This window comes from Oncorhynchus clarkii, chromosome 6 (genome assembly GCF_045791955.1).
Source record: "Oncorhynchus clarkii lewisi isolate Uvic-CL-2024 chromosome 6, UVic_Ocla_1.0, whole genome shotgun sequence".
Taxonomy (NCBI): Eukaryota; Metazoa; Chordata; class Actinopteri; order Salmoniformes; family Salmonidae; genus Oncorhynchus; species Oncorhynchus clarkii.
In genome coordinates, this window is record NC_092152.1 from 19,287,127 (window position 1) to 19,305,444 (window position 18,318).

At 43.3% G+C, this 18,318-nt stretch overlaps 1 protein-coding gene across 1 annotated transcript; it reads left to right on the forward strand.

Moving 5' to 3' along the window:
* The first annotated feature begins 5,913 nt into the window (after positions 1-5,913).
* LOC139412312 (secreted protein C-like) lies at positions 5,914-9,434 on the forward strand. The gene is made up of 2 exons (XM_071159152.1): positions 5,914-6,039; positions 9,030-9,434. Exons 1-2 carry the CDS (start codon positions 5,914-5,916, stop codon positions 9,432-9,434), a joined length of 531 nt encoding a protein of 176 aa, XP_071015253.1.
* Positions 9,435-18,318: the final 8,884 nt, after the last annotated feature.

Sequence of the window (18,318 nt, forward strand, 5' to 3'; positions counted from 1 at the left end):
ACCTTCAATACTACCCTGATCAGCTTCTTCTGGGCTATCTGGAGCTTCCCCTACATAAGTTTAGATAAGCCCCCAAACCAGGACGTACTAGCATAGTCAAAATGGCATTGGATGAGAGCAGGGGATAGCACACCCAAAGTCCAAGAAGCTTGGACTTTCTAGCCAAAAACTTAGTTCTGGCATTAACCTTCCCCAGCACCTAGCCATGCTCACACCTCCCAAGCTTCCATCAAGGATGCATCAAAGGTAGCTAGCTAACAGAGGTTTTAGCAGTCAGCACCTCACCCCCTAACTCCACTCTGATTTCAGACGAACTACACAATTTAGGTCTGGACCAGCTCGAGCTCAGTGAGGTTGGATGGAGAGCACTTGTGAACAGCAGTTTTCAGTTCTTTCCACAGACTCTCGATTGGATTCAGGTCTGGACTTTGACTTGGCCATTCTAACACCTGGATATGTTTATTTTTGAACCATTCCATTGTAGATTTTGCTTTATGTTTTGGATCATTGTCTTGTTGGAAGACACATCTCCGTCCCAGTCTCAGGTCTTTTGCAGACTCCATCAGGTTTTCTTCCAGAATGGTCCTGTATTTGGCTCCATCCATCTTCCCATCAATTTGAACCATCTTCCCTGTCCCTGCTGAAGAAAAGCAGGCCCAAACCATGATGCTGCCACCACCATGTTTGACAGTGGGGATGGTGTGTTCAGCTGTGTTGCTTTTACGCCAAACATAACGTTTTGCATTGTTGCCAAAAAGTTCAATTTTGGTTTCATCTGACCAGAGCACCTTCTTCCACATGTTTGGTGTGTCTCCCAGGTGGCTTGTGGCAAACTTTAAACAACACTTTTTATGGATATCTTTAAGAAATGGCTTTCTTCTTGCCACTCTTCCATAAAGGCCAGATTTGTGCAATATACGACTGATTGTTGTCCTATGGACAGAGTCTCCCACCTCAGCTGTAGATCTCTGCAGTTCATCCAGAGTGATCATGGGCCTCTTGGCTGCATCTCTGATCAGTCTTCTCCTTGTATGAGCTGAAAGTTTAGAGGGACGGCCAGGTCTTGGTAGATTTGCAGTGGTCTGATACTCCTTCCATTTCAATATTATCGCTTGCACAGTGCTCCTTGGGATGTTTAAAGCTTGGGAAATCTTTTTGTATCCAAATCCGGCTTTAAACTTCTTCACAACAGTATCTCGGACCTGCCTGGTGTGTTCCTTGTTCTTCATGATGCTCTCTGCGCTTTTAACGGACCTCTGAGACTATCACAGTGCAGGTGCATTTATACGGAGACTTGATTACACACAGGTGGATTGTATTTATCATCATTAGTCATTTAGGTCAACATTGGATCATTCAGAGATCCTCACTGAACTTCTGGAGAGAGTTTGCTGCACTGAAAGTAAAGGGGCTGAATAATTGTGCACGCCCAATTTTTCAGTTTTTGATTTGTTAAAAAAGTTTGAAATATCCAATAAATGTCGTTCCACTTCATGATTGTGTCCCACTTGTTGTTGATTCTTCACAAAAAAATACAGTTTTATATCTTTATGTTTGAAGCTTGAAATGTGGCAAAAGGTTGCAAAGTTCAAGGGGGCCGAATACTTTCGCAAGGCACTGTATTTTGTGAAGTGCACCTGTAACGGCTGTCTTGGGAGAAGGTGAGGACCAAAGCGCAGCGTGGTAAGTGTTCATCTTATTTAATGAAAAGGCTGAACACTGAATAACAAATAACAAAGAAACAACCGAAACAGTTCTGTCTGGTGCAGACACACAAAGACTGAAAATAACCACCCACAATGGAAAACAGGCTACCTAAATATGGTTCGCAATCAGGGACAACGATTGACAGCTGCCTCTGATTGAGAACCATACCAGACCAAACACAGAAATAGAAAATCCTAGACAAACTAACATAGACAACCCACCCAACTCATGCCCTGACCATACTAAAACAAAAGACAAAACAAAGGAACTAAGGTCAGAACGTGACAGCACCAGTCCCTCTTGCAGCAAAGCACCCCCACAACATGATGCTGCCACCCCCGTGCTTCACGATTGGGATGGTGTTCTTCGGCTTGCAAGCATCCCCCTTTTTCCCCCAAACGTAACAATGGTCATTATGGCCAAACAGTTCTATTTTGTTTCTTCAGACTAGAGGACATTTCTCCAAAAAGTAAGATCTTTGTCCCCATGTGCAGTTGCAAACCGTAGTCTGGCTTTTTTTCTGGTGGTTTTGGAGCAGTGGCTTCTTCCATTCTGAGTGGCCTTTCACGTTATGTCGATATAGGACTCGTTTTACTGTGGATATAGATCCTTTTGTACCTATTTCCTCCAGCATCTTCACAAGGTTCTTTGCTGTTGTTCTGGGATTAATTTGCACTTTTTGCACCAAAGTACATTCATCTCTAGGAGACAGAACGCTTCTCCTTCCTGAGCAGTATGACGGCTGCGTGGTCCCATGGTGTTTATACTTGCGTACTATTGTTTGTACAGATGAATGTGGTACCTTCAGGTGTTTGGAAATTGCTCCCAAGGATGAACCAGACTTGTGGAGGTCTGTAATTTTTTTCTGAGGTCTTGGCTGATTTCTCTTTATTTCCCCATGATGTCAAGCAAAGAGGCACTGATTTAGAAGGTAGGCCTTGAAATACATCCACAGGTACACCTCCAATTAACTCAAATTATGTGAATTAGCCTATCAGAAGCTTCTAAAGCCATGCCATCATTTTCGGGAATTTTCCAAACTGTTTAAAGGCACAGTCAACTTAGTGTATGTAAACTTCTGACCAATTGGAATTGTGATACAGTGAATAATATGTGAAATAATCTGTCGGTAAACAATTGTTGGGAACATGACTTGTGTCATGCACAAAGTAAATGTCCTAACCAACTTGCCAAAACTATAATTTGTTAACAAGACATTTGTGGAGTGGTTGAAAAACGAGTTTTAATGACTCCAACCTAAGTGTATGTAAACTTCCGACTTCAACTGTAGATATAACTTTAGCTTGTTTCATGTCCTTGGGGAAGATGCCTTGTTCATGAGTTGAGATTAACGATATGCGGAATACAAGGGGCAATGTGCTCAGCAGAATCTCTAATAAACCTTGCAGGAATATTATCCAGGCCTGTGGCTCTGGAGCATTTAAGTTCTGCTAGCATACTGACTACTTTGGCTGTTGCTACCTTTGCAACAAAAAAAAAGAGTTTGGCTGAACCACTAACTCGGCATATTTCTTCTTGACTTGGTTATTTCTATACAATCCAGAACTGGTGGGCAGCTTGCTGATCAGCTTGCTGGCAACAGAAGTATAACAAAAGAGTTGAATGCATTGGCAACCTCTTCTTTTTAATTTACTATCTCCCTCCTGATGTTCAGTCCAATATTGTTTAGTTTGTTTTTGGTAGTACTCAGTGCTTAATTTGTAAATCGGGAGGTGCTGGAACAAAAAGTGAGTGCGAGAGGCGGGTGACCTGGAACGCATGAGAAAAAAAATCACCTTAATTAATAATAAAGTTTTGCATGCATATCATCACATTTGCATAGAGGCATAGAGTAGTAGAGTAGAGGCAATCAGGAACTCAGAGCTGGGAAATCTCAGTCTTCCGACTTCAGTGCATTCAAGACAACTGGGAAATCTTGGAAAAACGAGCTCCGACTGGGAAAATTAGCTTTGAACGATTATCCAACTCGGAATTCGAAATGGGGAACTGGCCTCTTTCTAGAGCTATAACTTTCCGACCTGAAGATCACTGATGTCATTATTCAACCTAGTTTTTCCCCAGTTGTCTTGAAAGCACCATAATACCGTACAAATGATCAAAATGACAGGCTACTTTGACACTGACAAACTGGGAATCTGAGATCAATGAAAACAAACTTTTCTTGAATCCATCAATAGCCTAGGCCTAGGTGTGTGGAGACATATTGTTTGCTACGATATGAGGAGGTAATTATAGTCCTAAAAATGCTTTCAAGTTTCACTGACTCACCCAATGATGTGCAGGTCACTCGCTGGTGATGGTATATGCCTTTGTGCCAAAAGCCATTCTCTCTCTCACATTTTACTTTGTAAAAGAATATGCATGTTGATAAAATATTTTATAGCCTACAGCTAACAGATTAGTCTTCTCTTTTCAGCAGGAGCCATTTGCTTTCCAACCTGTGTTTCCCCATGATTGTAGACTATTTGAAATATTGCGAAAGGCCAGTTTTGCGCATTCCCGACTGTAGGCTATGCCTTGTTATTGGACTACGCTCCACAGCTAGGCTATTTTTAAATAAGCTATTTACCCTCTGTGGCAAAATGTTAAGCTTTCTCATGGTGTAGTAGGCTATTCTGAATGATTTCATATATTTCAGAACAGACAGCAGTAACTCTATAACTTTGGCAAATGTATTTTAAATTATTAGGTGTGCTCCAGCTCCTCCAGAATGCTTTGCGCAGCTACAGTGGGGCAAAAAAGTATTTAGTCAGCCACCAATTGTGCAAGTTCTCCTACTTAAAAAGATGAGAGAGGCCTGTAATTTTCATCATAGGTACACTTCAACTATGACAGACAAAATCAGAAAAAAAATCCAGAAAATCACATTGTAGGATTTTTAATGAATTTATTTGCAAATTATGGTGGAAAATAAGTATTTGGTCAATAACAAAAGTTTATCTCAATACTTTGTTATATACCCTTTGATGGCAATGACAGAGGTCAAACGTTTTCTGTAAGACTTCACAAGGTTTTCACACATTGTTGCTGGTATTTTGGCCCATTCCTCAATGCAGATCTCCTCTAGAGCAGTGATGTTTTGGGGCTTTTGCTGGGCAACACGGACTTTCAACTCCCTCCAAAGATTTTCTATTGGGTTGAGATCTGGAGACTGGCTAGGCCACTCCAGGACCTTGCAATGCTTCTTACGAAGCCACTCCTTCGTTGCCCGGGCGGTGTGTTTGGGATCATTGTCATGCTGAAAGACCCAGCCACGTTTCATCTTCAATGCCCTTGCTGATGGAAGGAGGTTTTCACTCAAAATCTCACGATACATGGCTCCATTCATTATTTCCTTTACACGGATCAGTCGTCCTGGTCCCTTTGCATAAAAACAGCCCCAAAGCATGATGTTTCCACCCCCATGCTTCACAGTAGGTATTGTGTTCTTTGGATGGAACTCAGCATTCTTTGTCCTCCAAACACGACGAGTTGATGTAACACAAATGATCACTGATTCCATAGACAATTACTCCACTATGCGATATTTTGGATTTATCAGACACCAATATTTGGTCAATTGTACTTTGCACTGTTTCACATACCCTGGTGGGATCTTTTATCATTTAGCATTTATCATTCGTCAGAGCAAATAATCTACAGAAATGCATAAATACATTGTGGATTGGGCTATCCCTTTTGCAGACATCAGTATTGAAATCTCCTAACAAAATGATTTCCTTCACCAGGGAATCATTACAGTTTCGAGACCTTCATAGAATGTGTTCTGATTGGGAGGCCTGTAACACGACCCCAACAAAATCGGCCTGGTTTTTGGGAAGGCAGATATTCAGCCAGACAATCTCCAGATCGAATTAAATCCGATCTGAAGTTATAAGCAATGTCGGATCTGACAAAGGCACATATCCCCCCACCGTTCTGATTCCGTACTGACAATAGAGTAATTGCCTATCTCAATGTTTGAGTCACAAACAGGTGAATCCAACCATGTCTCTGTAAAACATAAGATTTGCGAACCAACAGGTGTATCTCATAAATCTTTGGTAGTAAGCTTCAGTCATTTAAGTGCACAAAATGTAAACTTTCTTCCCAAAAGCTTTGCTGAATTCCCGATCCACTTGTAACTTGCCTCCCGCTCCACTGCTATCTACCCGCTGCACTGCTTCTGGTGGCCTCTCTGCTGCTATGGAGCACCCCTCCCCAGGTGCACGCATTGCCAGCTCACCTTCCGCTGAACCGTCGTCCTCACCACCACATCCCCCTCTCTCGTCTCTGGTGGCCTCTGTGGTGCTGTGGAGCTCCCCTCCTCTAGTGAGCTCTCCGTCCTAGGTGAGTTCTCTGGTCTCACTTCACCCTTGATGCTCACACACCCTTTGGGTACAACACACTGACAGCAAAGGTACGTTTCAATGACCCCATGCCCAAAGCTTGGATCGCTGATAACTGATATCTCAAAGTGCTGTACAGAAACCCAGCCTAAAACCCCAAACAGCAAGCAATGCAGGTGTAGAAGCACGGTGGCTAGGAAAAACTCCAGAGAAAGGCTATGAGGGGTGGCCAGTACTCTTCTGGCTGTGCCGGGTGGAGATTATAACAGAAAATGGCCAAGATGTTCAAATGTTCATAAATGACCAGCATGGTCAAATAATAATAATCACAGCAGTTGTTGAGGGTGTGGCAAGTCAGCACCTCAGGAGTAAATGTCAGTTGGCTTTTCATAGCCGATCATTAAGAGTATGTCTACCGCTCCTGCTGTCTCTAGAGAGTTGAAAACTGTAGGTCTGGGACAGGTAACACGTCCGGTGAACAGGTCCAACAGGTTCCATAGACGCAGGCAGAACAGTTGAAACTGGAGCAGGAGCACGGCCAGGTGGACTGGGAACAGCAAGGAGTCATCATGCCAGGTAGTCCTGAGGCATGGTCCTGGGGCTCAGGTCCTCTGAGAGAGAGAAAGAAAGAGAGAAAGAGAGAATTAGAGAGAGCATACTTAAATTCACACAGGACTCCGGATAGGACAGGAGAAGTACTCCAGATATAACAAACTGACCCTAGCCCCCCGACACATAAACTACTGCAGCATAAATACTGGAGGCTGACACAGGAGGGGTCAGGAGACACTGTTGCCCCATCTGATGATACCCCCGGGCAGGGCCAAACAGGAAGGATATAACCCCACCCACTTTGCCAAAGCACAGCCCCCACACCACTAGAGGGATATCTTCAACCACCAACTTACCATCCTAAGACAAGGCCGAGTATAGCCCACAAAAAACTCCTCCACGGCACAGCTCAAGGGGGGGCGCCAACCCAGACAGGAACACTCAAGTATTGCACCCCTCCCAGGGACGGCATGGAAGAGCACCAGTAAGCCAGTGACTCAGCCCCTGTAATAGGGTTAGAGGCAGAGAATCCTAGTGGAGAGAGGGGAACCGGCCAGGCAGAGACAGCAAGGGCGGTTCGTTGCTCCAGAGCCTTTCCGTTCACCTTCACACTCCTGGGCCAGACTACACTCAATCATATGACCCACTGAAGAGATGAGTCTTCAGTAAAGACTTAAAGGTTGAGACCGAGTTTGCGTCTCTCACATGGGTAGGCAGACCGTTCCATAAAAATGGAGCTCTATAGGAGAAAGCCCTGCCTCCAGCTGTTTGCTTAGAAATTCTAGGGACAATTAGGAGGCCTGCGTCTTGTGACCGTAGCGTACGTGTAGGTATGTACGGCAGGACCAAATCGGAAAGATAGGTAAGAGCAAGCCCATGTAATGCTTTGTATGTTGGCATCAAACCTTGAAATCAGCCCTTGCTTTAACAGGAAGCCAGTGTAGGGAGGCTAGCACTGGAGTAATATGATCAAATCTTTTGGTTCTAGTCAGGATTCTAGCAGCTGTATTTAGCACTAACTGAAGTTTATTTAGTGCTTTATCCGGGTAGCCGGAAAGTAGAGCATTGCAGTAGTCTAACCTAGAAGTAACAAAAGCAAGGATTCATTTTTCTGCATCATTTTTAGACAAAAAGTTTCAGATTTTTGCAATGTTGCGTAGATGGAAAAAAGCTGTCCTTGAAATAGTCTTGATATGTTCGTCAAAAGAGAGATCAGGGTCCAGAGTAATGCCGAGGTCCTTCACAGTTTTATTTGAGACGACTGTACAACCATCAAGATTAATTGTCAGATTCAACAGAAGATCTCTTTGTTACTTGGGACCTAGAACAAGCATTTCTGTTTTGTCCGAGTTTAAAAGTAGAAAGTTTGCAGCCAACCACTTCCTTATGTCTGAAACACAGGCTTCTAGCGAGGGCAATTTTTGGGCTTCACCATGTTTCATTAAAATGTACAGCTGTGTGTCATCCGCATAGCAGTGAAAGTTAACATTATGTTTTCGAATGACATCCCCTAAGAGGTAAAATATATAGTGAAAACAATAGTGGTCCTAAAACGGAACCTTGAGGAACACCGCAATTTACAGTTGATTTGTCAGAGGACAAACCATTCACAGAGACAAACTGATATCTTTCCGACAGATAAGATCTAAACCAGGCCAGAACTTGTCCGTGTAGACCAATTTGGGTGTCCAATCTCTCCAAAAGAATGTGTTGATCGATGGTTTCAAGGTCTAGTAGCACGAGGACAGATGCAGAGCCTCGGTCTGACGCCATTAAAAGGTAATTTACCATCTTCACAAGTGCAGTCTCAGTGCTATGATCAGGTCTAAAACCAGACTGAAGCATTTCGTATACATTGTTTGTCTTCAGGAAGGCAGTGAGTTGCTGCGCAACAGCCTTTTCTAAAATTTGAGAGGAATGGAAGATTCGATATAGGCCGATAGTTTTTATATTTTCTGGGTCAAGGTTTGGCTTTTCAAGAGAGGCTTTATTTCTGCCACTTTTAATGAGTTTGGTACACATCCGGTGGATAGAGAGACGTTTATTATGTTCAACATAGGAGGGCCAAGCACAGGAAGCAGCTCTTTCAGTAGTTTAGTTGGAATAGGGTCCAGTATGCAGCTTGAAGGTTTAGAGGCCATGATTATTTTCATCATTGTGTCAAGAGATATAGTACTAAAACACTTGAGTGTCTCTCTTGATCCTAGGTCCTGGCAGAGTTGTGCAGACACAGGACAACTGAGCTTTGGAGGAATACGCAGATTTAAAGAGGAATCTGTAATTTGCTTTCTAATGATCTTGATCTTTTCCTCAAAGAAGTTCCTCAAAGATGATCCATGGCACGAAGCCTCCAGTGAGGGGTCATGGCACGAAGCCTCCAACGACGGCCTCCAGTCTGGAGCCTCCAGCGACGTCCTCCAGTCCGGAGCCTCCAGCGACGGCCTCCAATCCGGAGCCTCCAGCAACGGTCTCCAGTCCGGAGCCTCCAGTGACGGCCTCCAATCTTGGGGCTGCAATGAGGGTGCCCAGTCCGGGGCCCGCAGCGAGGGTGCCCAGTCCGGGCCCCGCAACGAGGGTGCCCAGTCCGGGCCCCGCAACGAGGGTGCCCAGTCCGGGCCCCGCAACGAGGGTGCCCAGTCCGGGGCATGCAACCAGGGTGCCCAGTTCGGGGTCCGCAGCGAGGGTCCCCAGTCCGGGGCCAGCAGCGAGGGTCCCCAGTCCGGGTTCTGCAACAAGGGTCCCCAGTCCAGGGCACGCAGAGAGGGTCCCCAGTACGGGGTCGGCGGCGAGGGTCCCCACACTAGTGGCGCCACCAAAGCGGGGTGAGCCAGAGGTGGAGCGGGGTCTACTTCCCGCACCAGAGCTGCCACCGCAGGTAGATGCCCACCCGGACCCTCCCCTATAGGTTCAGGTTTCGCACCTTTGGGGGGGGGGGTACTGTCACGCCCTGACCTTAGAGAGCCGTTTTATTTCTCTATTTGGTTAGGTCAGGGTGTGATGTGGGATGGGCATTCTATGTTTTGTTTTCTATGTTTCTTTATTTATATGTTTTGGCCGGGTATGGTTCTCAATCAGGGACATCTGTCTATCGTTGTCTCTGATTGGGAATCATACTTTTTCCCTAATTTCAGCCCTTTTTCCCTCATTTCAGTGTGGGTAGTTAATTTTGTTAGAGGCATCATAGCCCCGTTAAGCTTCACGGTCGTTTTGTATTGTTTATTGTTTTTGTTGGTGACATAATAAAAAGGAATATATATGTATGCTCACCACGCTGCACCTTGGTCCGTTTCTTACGACATCCGTGACATAGGTGTTTTGTCCAGGTGATGTTGGATAGCCTTTTCAGGCATCAGGTTTATGGCTGAGGGGTCAACAGTGGATGATCTGTTCAGGAGATTGCTGAAGTGTTCCTCCAACCTCCCTGCAAAACTTGCTTGTCTCTGAGGAGGGTTTTGCCATCTGCTGATCTCAGAGGCAATGTGCAAGACTTCACCAGTTCATAGATGGTTTTGAGGCATTCAAAGTGTGTGTCTGCATACATTTGTGTGCGTACTGCTAGTCCCTCCCACCATTGATCTTGCATCGATCATAGCTGTTTCTGCAGTTTTTGAACTTGTCTCGCTTGGAGGCAGATTGGGGGTTGTTTTGGAAAGACAGGAATGCATGGTTATTTTCCTTCAGGAGCATCATGATTTTGTCATTGTTGTCATCGAAACAGTCTTGATGGTTTCTCTTTTTAGTGCCAAGTATTTCTGTTGCTTATTCCTGTACAGTCTCTTTGAACTTCTCCCATTTTCCCTAAGGTGTCTCAGAGGGGTATGATGCAGTTTTCAAGTTGGGTTTCCAAGCTGCCTTGCAACTAAGCCCTGAGATGTGCACCTTGCAGCTTCTGGACATCTAGGGAGGGACATCTGTGCCGCCTTGGGTGGTTTAACATGATTTGCATGCCTGGGATCACTCTGACCATTCTATGGATTGTGCAACAATCTTCGCCAAGCATGGCTCTTGTAATCTTGATGTCCTTAATGTCGTGCTTTCACCCAATGCCATAATCCATCAGGTGCCAGTGCTTGGATCTTGGGTGCATCCATGTAGTTTTGTATTTGTCTGCTTGCCCGAAGATGGTGTTGGTGATGGCAAGGCCATGCTCTGAGCATTTCTAGATTGGCAGGTAAGGGTGCTCTCGAGCGGCTAGATGTTCTTTACCATTCGGCTATCAGATTTGCCACCAATGCTCCTTATAGGATACTTTACTGCACTCTATACTCCTCTGTAAACTGGTCATCTCTGTATACCCGTCGCACTGGTTGATGCTTATTTATAAAACCCTCTTAGGCCTCACTCCCCCCTATGTGAGATATCTACTGCAGCCCTCATCCTCCACATACAACACCCGTTCTGCCAAACACATTCTGTTAAAGGTCCCCAAAGCTCACACATCCCTGGGTCGCTCCTCTTTTGAGTTCACTGCAGCTAGCGACTGGAACGAGCTGCAATAAACACTCAAACTGGACAGTTTTAGCTCAATCTCTTCATGCAAAGACTCAATCATGGACACTCTTACTGACAGTTGTGGCTGCTTTGTGTGATGTATTATTGTCTCTACCTTCTTGACCTTTGTGCTGTTGACCGTGCCCAATAATGTTTGTACCATGTTTTTGTGCTGCTACCATGTTGTGTTGCTACCACGTTGTTGTTATGTTGTGTTGCTACCATGCTGTGTTGTCATGTGTTGCTGCCTTGCTATGTTGTTGTCATAGGTCTCTCTTTATGAAGTGTTGTGTTGTCTCTCTTGTTGTGATGTGTGTTTTGTCCTATATTTATAATGTTTTTATTTAAAAAATGTATCACAGGCCCCCGTCCCCGCAGGAGGCCTTTTGCCTATTGGTAGGCCGTCATTGTAAATAAGAATTTGTTCGTAACTGACTTGCCTGGTTAAATAATGGTCAAATAAAATTAAAAATCTCTCTCTGTATCTCTTTCTCGCTCGGTTGGTAGGCCGTCATTGTAAATAAGAATGTGTTCTTAACCTACTTGCCTAGTTAAATAAAGTTTAATATATATATATATATTATTATAAATATGAAAACATTTGCTCAGGAGTAGGAGCCCATTTCCATTAGTGGTTCCCACTTCATCTTTGCCAATCACTCCTTGCCAGTTTGTGCTGTCTTTGCCCATCCTGTCATTGAAGTCTCTAGCAATGATTAGTTTGTCACTCTGGGGAGTTGATTGGATGTAGAACTGTAGAAGTAGAGTAGAACTGCTCTTTCACATTGTCAGGGCCTGCAGTGTAGGCACAGATTATTGTGGCATGCCTGGTCTTGTTGAGAGGAGTCCTGATTTTCATTAGCCCCTCATTTATGCCGGAGGGTAAGTCTTGAAGGTGCCTGGGAAGGTTGGTTCTTATGGTAAGTCCCACCCCATGTACTCTGTCCTAATCAAACGATTTCATGTTCCAGAAAAACATATAGCCACCTCCTGGTTCAGTGATGGGGCCATCGTCAGCTAACCTTGTTTCACTCAGAGCTGCTATGTCAATCTTATGTCTGCTCAGTTCCCTGAACAGCAAGACAGTTCTTCTCTCGGGACGTGAGTTTTTGTCAATCATTGTTCTAACATTCCAAATAGCGATTATGAACTGCTTTTTGTCCAGTTTGCCTGGTTTTCCTTTTTTGTTTATAATGCTTGTGTTTGTAGGATGATCTGCCAATCTTAGTTCGCTGGCCAGATTCAGTAGGGCAAACAGACAGTACACACACATCTAGACACAAACTTACAGCACACACACAAAGTCATAGCACATTGACACAAAGAAAGACAGCTTCAGAAAAATAAGAGAACATGCACATGCACATGTACACATACACACACCACACACACACACTGGTTTCTTGTCCACCCATGCAATGTTTTACAATATCATCAGTATCAGACATTGAGGTCCTGTTATAGCTGACATACTCAATGTCACGCTGACATAAATGCCCCCCCCCCCCCCCCCACACACATTGCATTTAAATAAATTGCACTTTAATATACTGTGAACATTCCCATACAGAGTTTCCCCATAGCGTTGGTTGGGGGTAGAGAGACAGAGAGGCCTCTCAGAGGGAACAGGGGATCCAGCATGTCTGCCTCCATTTAGCCCCTAAAACATTCATGTGGAGAGAGACTTTCAGAAAAAGAGAGCAGCCCCAACACAGTCTGACCACTGCTCTCTAAAAGCAGCTCCGGCTCATCTGCTTCATGAATATGATATGATAGTGTCTGTTAATTGATAAAACTTAATTACGGATAATGAAAACGTTCAGTGATTCGGCTTTAATGGCTGTTATGCTAATGTAGAACATTCTAGCTAACACTGGAACGTAGAACTGGAGTATACACCAAGTTCTACACCAGTTCTACTGGTCTCCAGCTCTCACAGTATAATCCAACCTGGTCTCTAGCTTTACACTGCAGACATGGCCGTAGCTACGTATGAGCACAGAGGTCTGGACCTCAGTAATTCTTTTATATATTCACAACCGTTCAAAAGTTTGGGGTCACTTTGACATTTTTCACAGTTGCAAAGAAAAAGCCATATCTTAGACTGGCCAATAAAAAGAAAAGATTAAGATGGGTAAAAGAATACAGACACTTGACACTGGACAGAGGAACTCTGCCTAGAAGGCCAGCATCCCGGAGTCGCCTCTTCATTATTGACGTTGAGACTGTGTTTTGCAGGTACTATTTAATGAAGCTGCCAGTTGAGGACTTGTCTGTTTCTCAAACTAGACACTCTAATGTACTTGTCCTCTTGCTCAGTTGTGCACCAGGGCCTCCCACTCCTCCTTCTATTCTGGTTAGAGCCAGTTTGCGCTGTTCTGTGAGGGGAGTACGAGATCTTTAGTTTCTTGGAAATTTCTCGCATGGAAAAGCCTTCAGTGTTCAGAACAAGAATAGACTGACGAGTTTCAGAAGAAAGTTGTATGTTTCTGGCCATTTTGAGCCTGTAATCGAACCCACAAATGCTGATGCACCAGATACTCAACTAGTCTAAAGAAGGCCTGTTTTATTGCTTCTTTAATCAGACCAACAGTTTTCAGCTGTGCTAACATAATTGAAAAAGGGTTTCCTATTTGCCACTTAAAATGATAAACTTGGATTAGCTAGCACAACGTGCCATTGGAACACAGGAGTGATGGTTACTGATAATGGGCCTCTGTACACCTATGAAGATATTGCATAAAAAATCTGCAGTTTCTAGCTACAATAGTCATTTACAACGTTAACAATGTCTACACTGTATTTCTGATCAATTTAATGTGATGTTAATGGGCAAAAAAATTGATTTTCTTTCAAAAACAAGGAAGTTTCTAAGTGACCCCAAACTGTGTGTATATATAGTTTGGACACACCTACTCATTCAAGGGCTTTTCCTTATTTGTACTATTTTCTACATTGTAGAACAATAGCGAAGACATCAAAATGAAAATGATGAAATAACACATTTGGATTCATGTAGTAACCAAAAAAGTGTTAAACAAATCAAAATATAGGTTATATTTTAGATTCTTCAAAATAGCCACATTTTGCCTTCATGACAGCTTTGCACACTCTTGGCATTCTCTCAACCAGCTTCACCTGGAATGCTTTTCCAACAGTCTTGAAGGAGTTCCCACACATGCTGAGCACTTGTTGGCTGCTTTTCCTTTACTCTGCTTTTGACTGGTACTGAATATACAGTGTATATTGGATACAATAAAGGAATTCAATTACGGGTCAACATCTAAATATTTCTCCCATGATTGCTCAAAGCTCAGAACCCTTCTTTTTCTCACTGTTTTGATTTCAACTCAGGAATTTGCCTGCCATATGAGTTATGTTATTCTCACATACATCATTCAAACAGTTTTACAAACTTTAGAGTGTTTTCTATCCAATACTAATAATTATATGCATATATTAGCAACTGAGACTGAGGAGCAGGCCGTTTACTTTGGGCAACTTATTCATCCAAGCTACTCAATACTGCCCCCCAGCCATAAGAAGTTAAGAAACTATAGTTTTGGCAAGTTGGTGAGGACATCTACTTTGTGCAAGTCATTTTTTCAACAATTGTTTATAGACAGATTATTTCACTTATAATTCACTGAATCACAATTCTAGTGGGTCAGAAGTTTACATACGCTTAGATGACTGTGCCTTTAAACAGCTTGGAAAATTCCAGAAAAGGATGTCATGGCTTTAGAAGCTTCTGATTGGCTAATTGACATCATTTGAGTCAATTGGAGGTGTAGCTGTGGATGTATTTCAAGGCCTACCTTCAAACTCAGTGCCTCTTTGCTTGACATCATGGGAAAATCAAAAGAAATCAGCCAAGACATCATAAAAAAATTGTAGACCTCCACAAGTCTGGTTCATCCTTGGGAGCAATTTCCAAATGCCTAAAGTCAAATCAAATCAAATCAAATCAAATTTTATTTGTCACATACACATGGTTAGCAGATGTTAATGCGAGTGTAGCGAAATGCTAGTGCTTCTAGTTCCGACAATGCAGTAATAACAAGTAATCTAACTAACAATTCCAAAACTACTGTCTTGTACACAGTGTAAGGGGATAAAGAATATGTACATAAGGATATATGAATGAGTGATGGTACAGAGCAGCATAGGCAAGATACAGTAGATGGTATCGAGTACAGTATATACAAATGAGATGAGTATGTAAACAAAGTGGCATAGTTTAAAGTGGCTAGTGATACATGTATTACATAAGGATACAGTCGATGATATAGAGTACAGTATATACGTATGCAAATGAGATGAATAATGTAGGGTAAGTAACATTATATAAGGTAGCATTGTTTAAAGTGGCTAGTGATATATTTACATCATTTCCCATCAATTCCCATTATTAAAGTGGCTGGAGTTGAGTCAGTGTCAGTGTGTTGGCAGCAGCCACTCAGTGTTACCACGTTCATCTGTACAAACAATAGTACGCAAGTATAAACACCATGGGACCACGCAGCTGTCATACCGCTCAGGAAGGAGAAGCGTTCTGTCTCCTAGAGATGAACGTACTTTGGTGTGAAAAGTGCAAATCAATCCCAGAACAACAGCAAAGAACCTTGTGAAGATGCTGGAGGAAACAGGTACGAAAGTATCTATATCCACAGTTAAACGAGTCCTATATCGACATAACCTGAAAGGCCGCTCAGCAAGGAAGAAGCCACTGCTCTAAAACCACCAGAAAAAAACAGACTACGGTTTGCAACTGCACATGGGGACAAAGATCATACTTTTTGAAGAAATGTCCTCTGGTCTGATGAAACAAAAATAGAACTGTTTGGCCATAGTGACCATCATTATGTTTGGAGGAAAAATGGGGAGGCTGCATCTTGTTTTGCGGGTGCTTTGCTGCAGGAGGGACTGGTGCACTTCACAAAATAGATGGCATCATGAGGTAAGAATATTATGTGGATATGTTGAAGCAACATCTCAAGACATCAGTTAAAGCTTGGTCGCAAGTGGGTCTTCCAAATAGGTAATGACCCTAAGCATACTTCCAAAGTTGTGGCAAAATGGCTTAAGGACAACAAAGTCAAGGTATTGGAGTGGCCATCACAAAGCCTCAATGACCTCAATCCTATAGAAAATTTGAGGGCAAAACTAAAAAAAGCATGTGCGAGCAAGGTGGCCTACAAACCTGACTAAGTTACACCAGCTCTGTCAGGAGGAATGGGACAAAATTCACCCAACTTATTGTGGGAAGCTTGTGGAAGACTACCCAACATGTTTGACCCAAGTTAAACAATTTCAAGGCAATGCTACGAAATACTAATTGAGTGTAAACTTCTGACCCACTGGGTATGTGATGAAAGAAATAAAAGCTGAACTAAATCAGTCTCTCTACTATTATTCTGACATTTCCCATTCTTTAAATAAAGTGGTGATCCTAATTGACCCAAGACAGGGATTTTTTTTACTAGGATTACATTTCAGGAACTGTGAAAAACTGAGTTTAAATGTATTTGGCTAAGGTGTATGTTAACTTCCGGCTTCAACTGTACATCATGACACTAAATAAAGAGAGACTTAACACAACTACATAGCATGGCTGCAACACTTGATAACACAGCATGGTAGCAACACAACATGACAACAACATGGTAGCAACACAACATGGCAGCAGCACAACATGGTAGCAGCACAAAACATGGCACAAACATTATTGGGCACAGACAACAGCACAAAGGGCAAGAAGGTAAAGACAACAATACATCACGTGAAGCAGCCACAACTGTCAGTAAGAGAGTCCATGATTGAGTCTTTAAATGAAGAGATGAGAGATGGAGATGTTTTTTGCAGCTCTTTCCATTCTCTAGTATTCAAGTGTGTCCAAATGAAATCAACTAAACAAACAAACATTACTTAAGAAGGATAGGATAATATGGCAACTACTGTCTAATAATAACAATGAAATTGCGATAATAATAATAGAACAAAAAAACATACATTAACAGCATAAACAAGTTGTTGTACAACTAGTAATAGGCATACAACTAATAAAAACAACTACTACTAATACAACTAATAAAACTAAGTACCCATAATATATGGCAGGTGGTTAGTGGTTAGTGTTGGACTAGTAACCGAAAGGTTGCAAGATTGAAATTGAAGATTGACATTTTACAAGGTAAAAATCTGTTGTTCTGCCCCTGAACAAGGCAGTTAACCCACTGTTCCTAGGCCGTCATTGAAAATAACAACTTGTTCTTAGCTGACTTGCCTAGTTAAATAAAGGTAAAATACTGGCCATCGATGACCCGGGGGGGGGGGGGGGGGGGGGGGTTGGGCCGGGAAACAAAGGACATTGAGACACGGTCTTAATTCTGGACACATGGAAAGTAGGGTGGATACGCAGGTTACGAGGAAACGCAAGACTGACAGCAGTGGAACTAAGGACTCTAGAGATGGGAAAAGGACCAATGAAATGGGGAGACAGTTTGTGGGAATCTACCTGAAGGAGCAGGTCCTGAGTGGAAAGTCATACCATCTGCCCAACGTGGCAGCGGGGAGCTGGAGTCTGGCGACGAGTTGGTCTTGAGAAGTACAGCTCTTCTCCAGGTATGTTGACAGCGGCGGACAAACATCTGGACCGAGGGTATGCTGACCTCTTCCTCTTGTTCTGGGAAGAGGGGAGGTTGATTCCCCAAAGAACACTCAAATGGAGAGAGTCCCGTGGCCGAACAGGGCATACTCCACCCAGACCAGTTGTCGGCTCCAGGTAGTGGCTTCTCAGGGTGGTTTCCAGGTGGTTTCCAGGTCTTGGTTGGCTCGCTCTGACTGACCGTTGGTTTGGGGATGGAATCCGGATGACAGGCTTGCCAACGACCCAATAAGGGTGCAGAATGCCTTCCAGAACTGAGCCGAGAACTGAGGACCCCGATCTGAGACCCATGTCTACCGGGAGTCCATGGATGCGGAAGACATGCTGCACCATAAGCAGTAAAGAAATAAAACAACAGTAAAAAGACATTTGAAAATAACAGTAGCAAGGCTATGTACAGACAAGGGTTAGTCAGGCTTATTGAGGTAGTATGTACAAGTAGGTATGGTTAAAGTGACTATGCATATATGATGAACAGAGAGTAGCAGTAGCGTAAAAAGAGGGTTGCAGGAGCACTGGTTGTTTGGGCCAATTGAGGTAGTATGTACATGA

What these genes read in the sequence shown, in the direction of transcription:
- LOC139412312 (XM_071159152.1), top strand. Translation starts at nt 5,914, where the DNA reads ATGGAGCACCCCTCCCCAGGTGCACGCATTGCCAGCTCACCTTCCGCT. An exon ending in TGTGGAGCTCCCCTCCTCTA is followed by an intron (nt 6,040 to 9,029) that starts GTGAGCTCTCCG and finishes GACGTCCTCCAG; the next exon opens with TCCGGAGCCTCCAGCGACGG.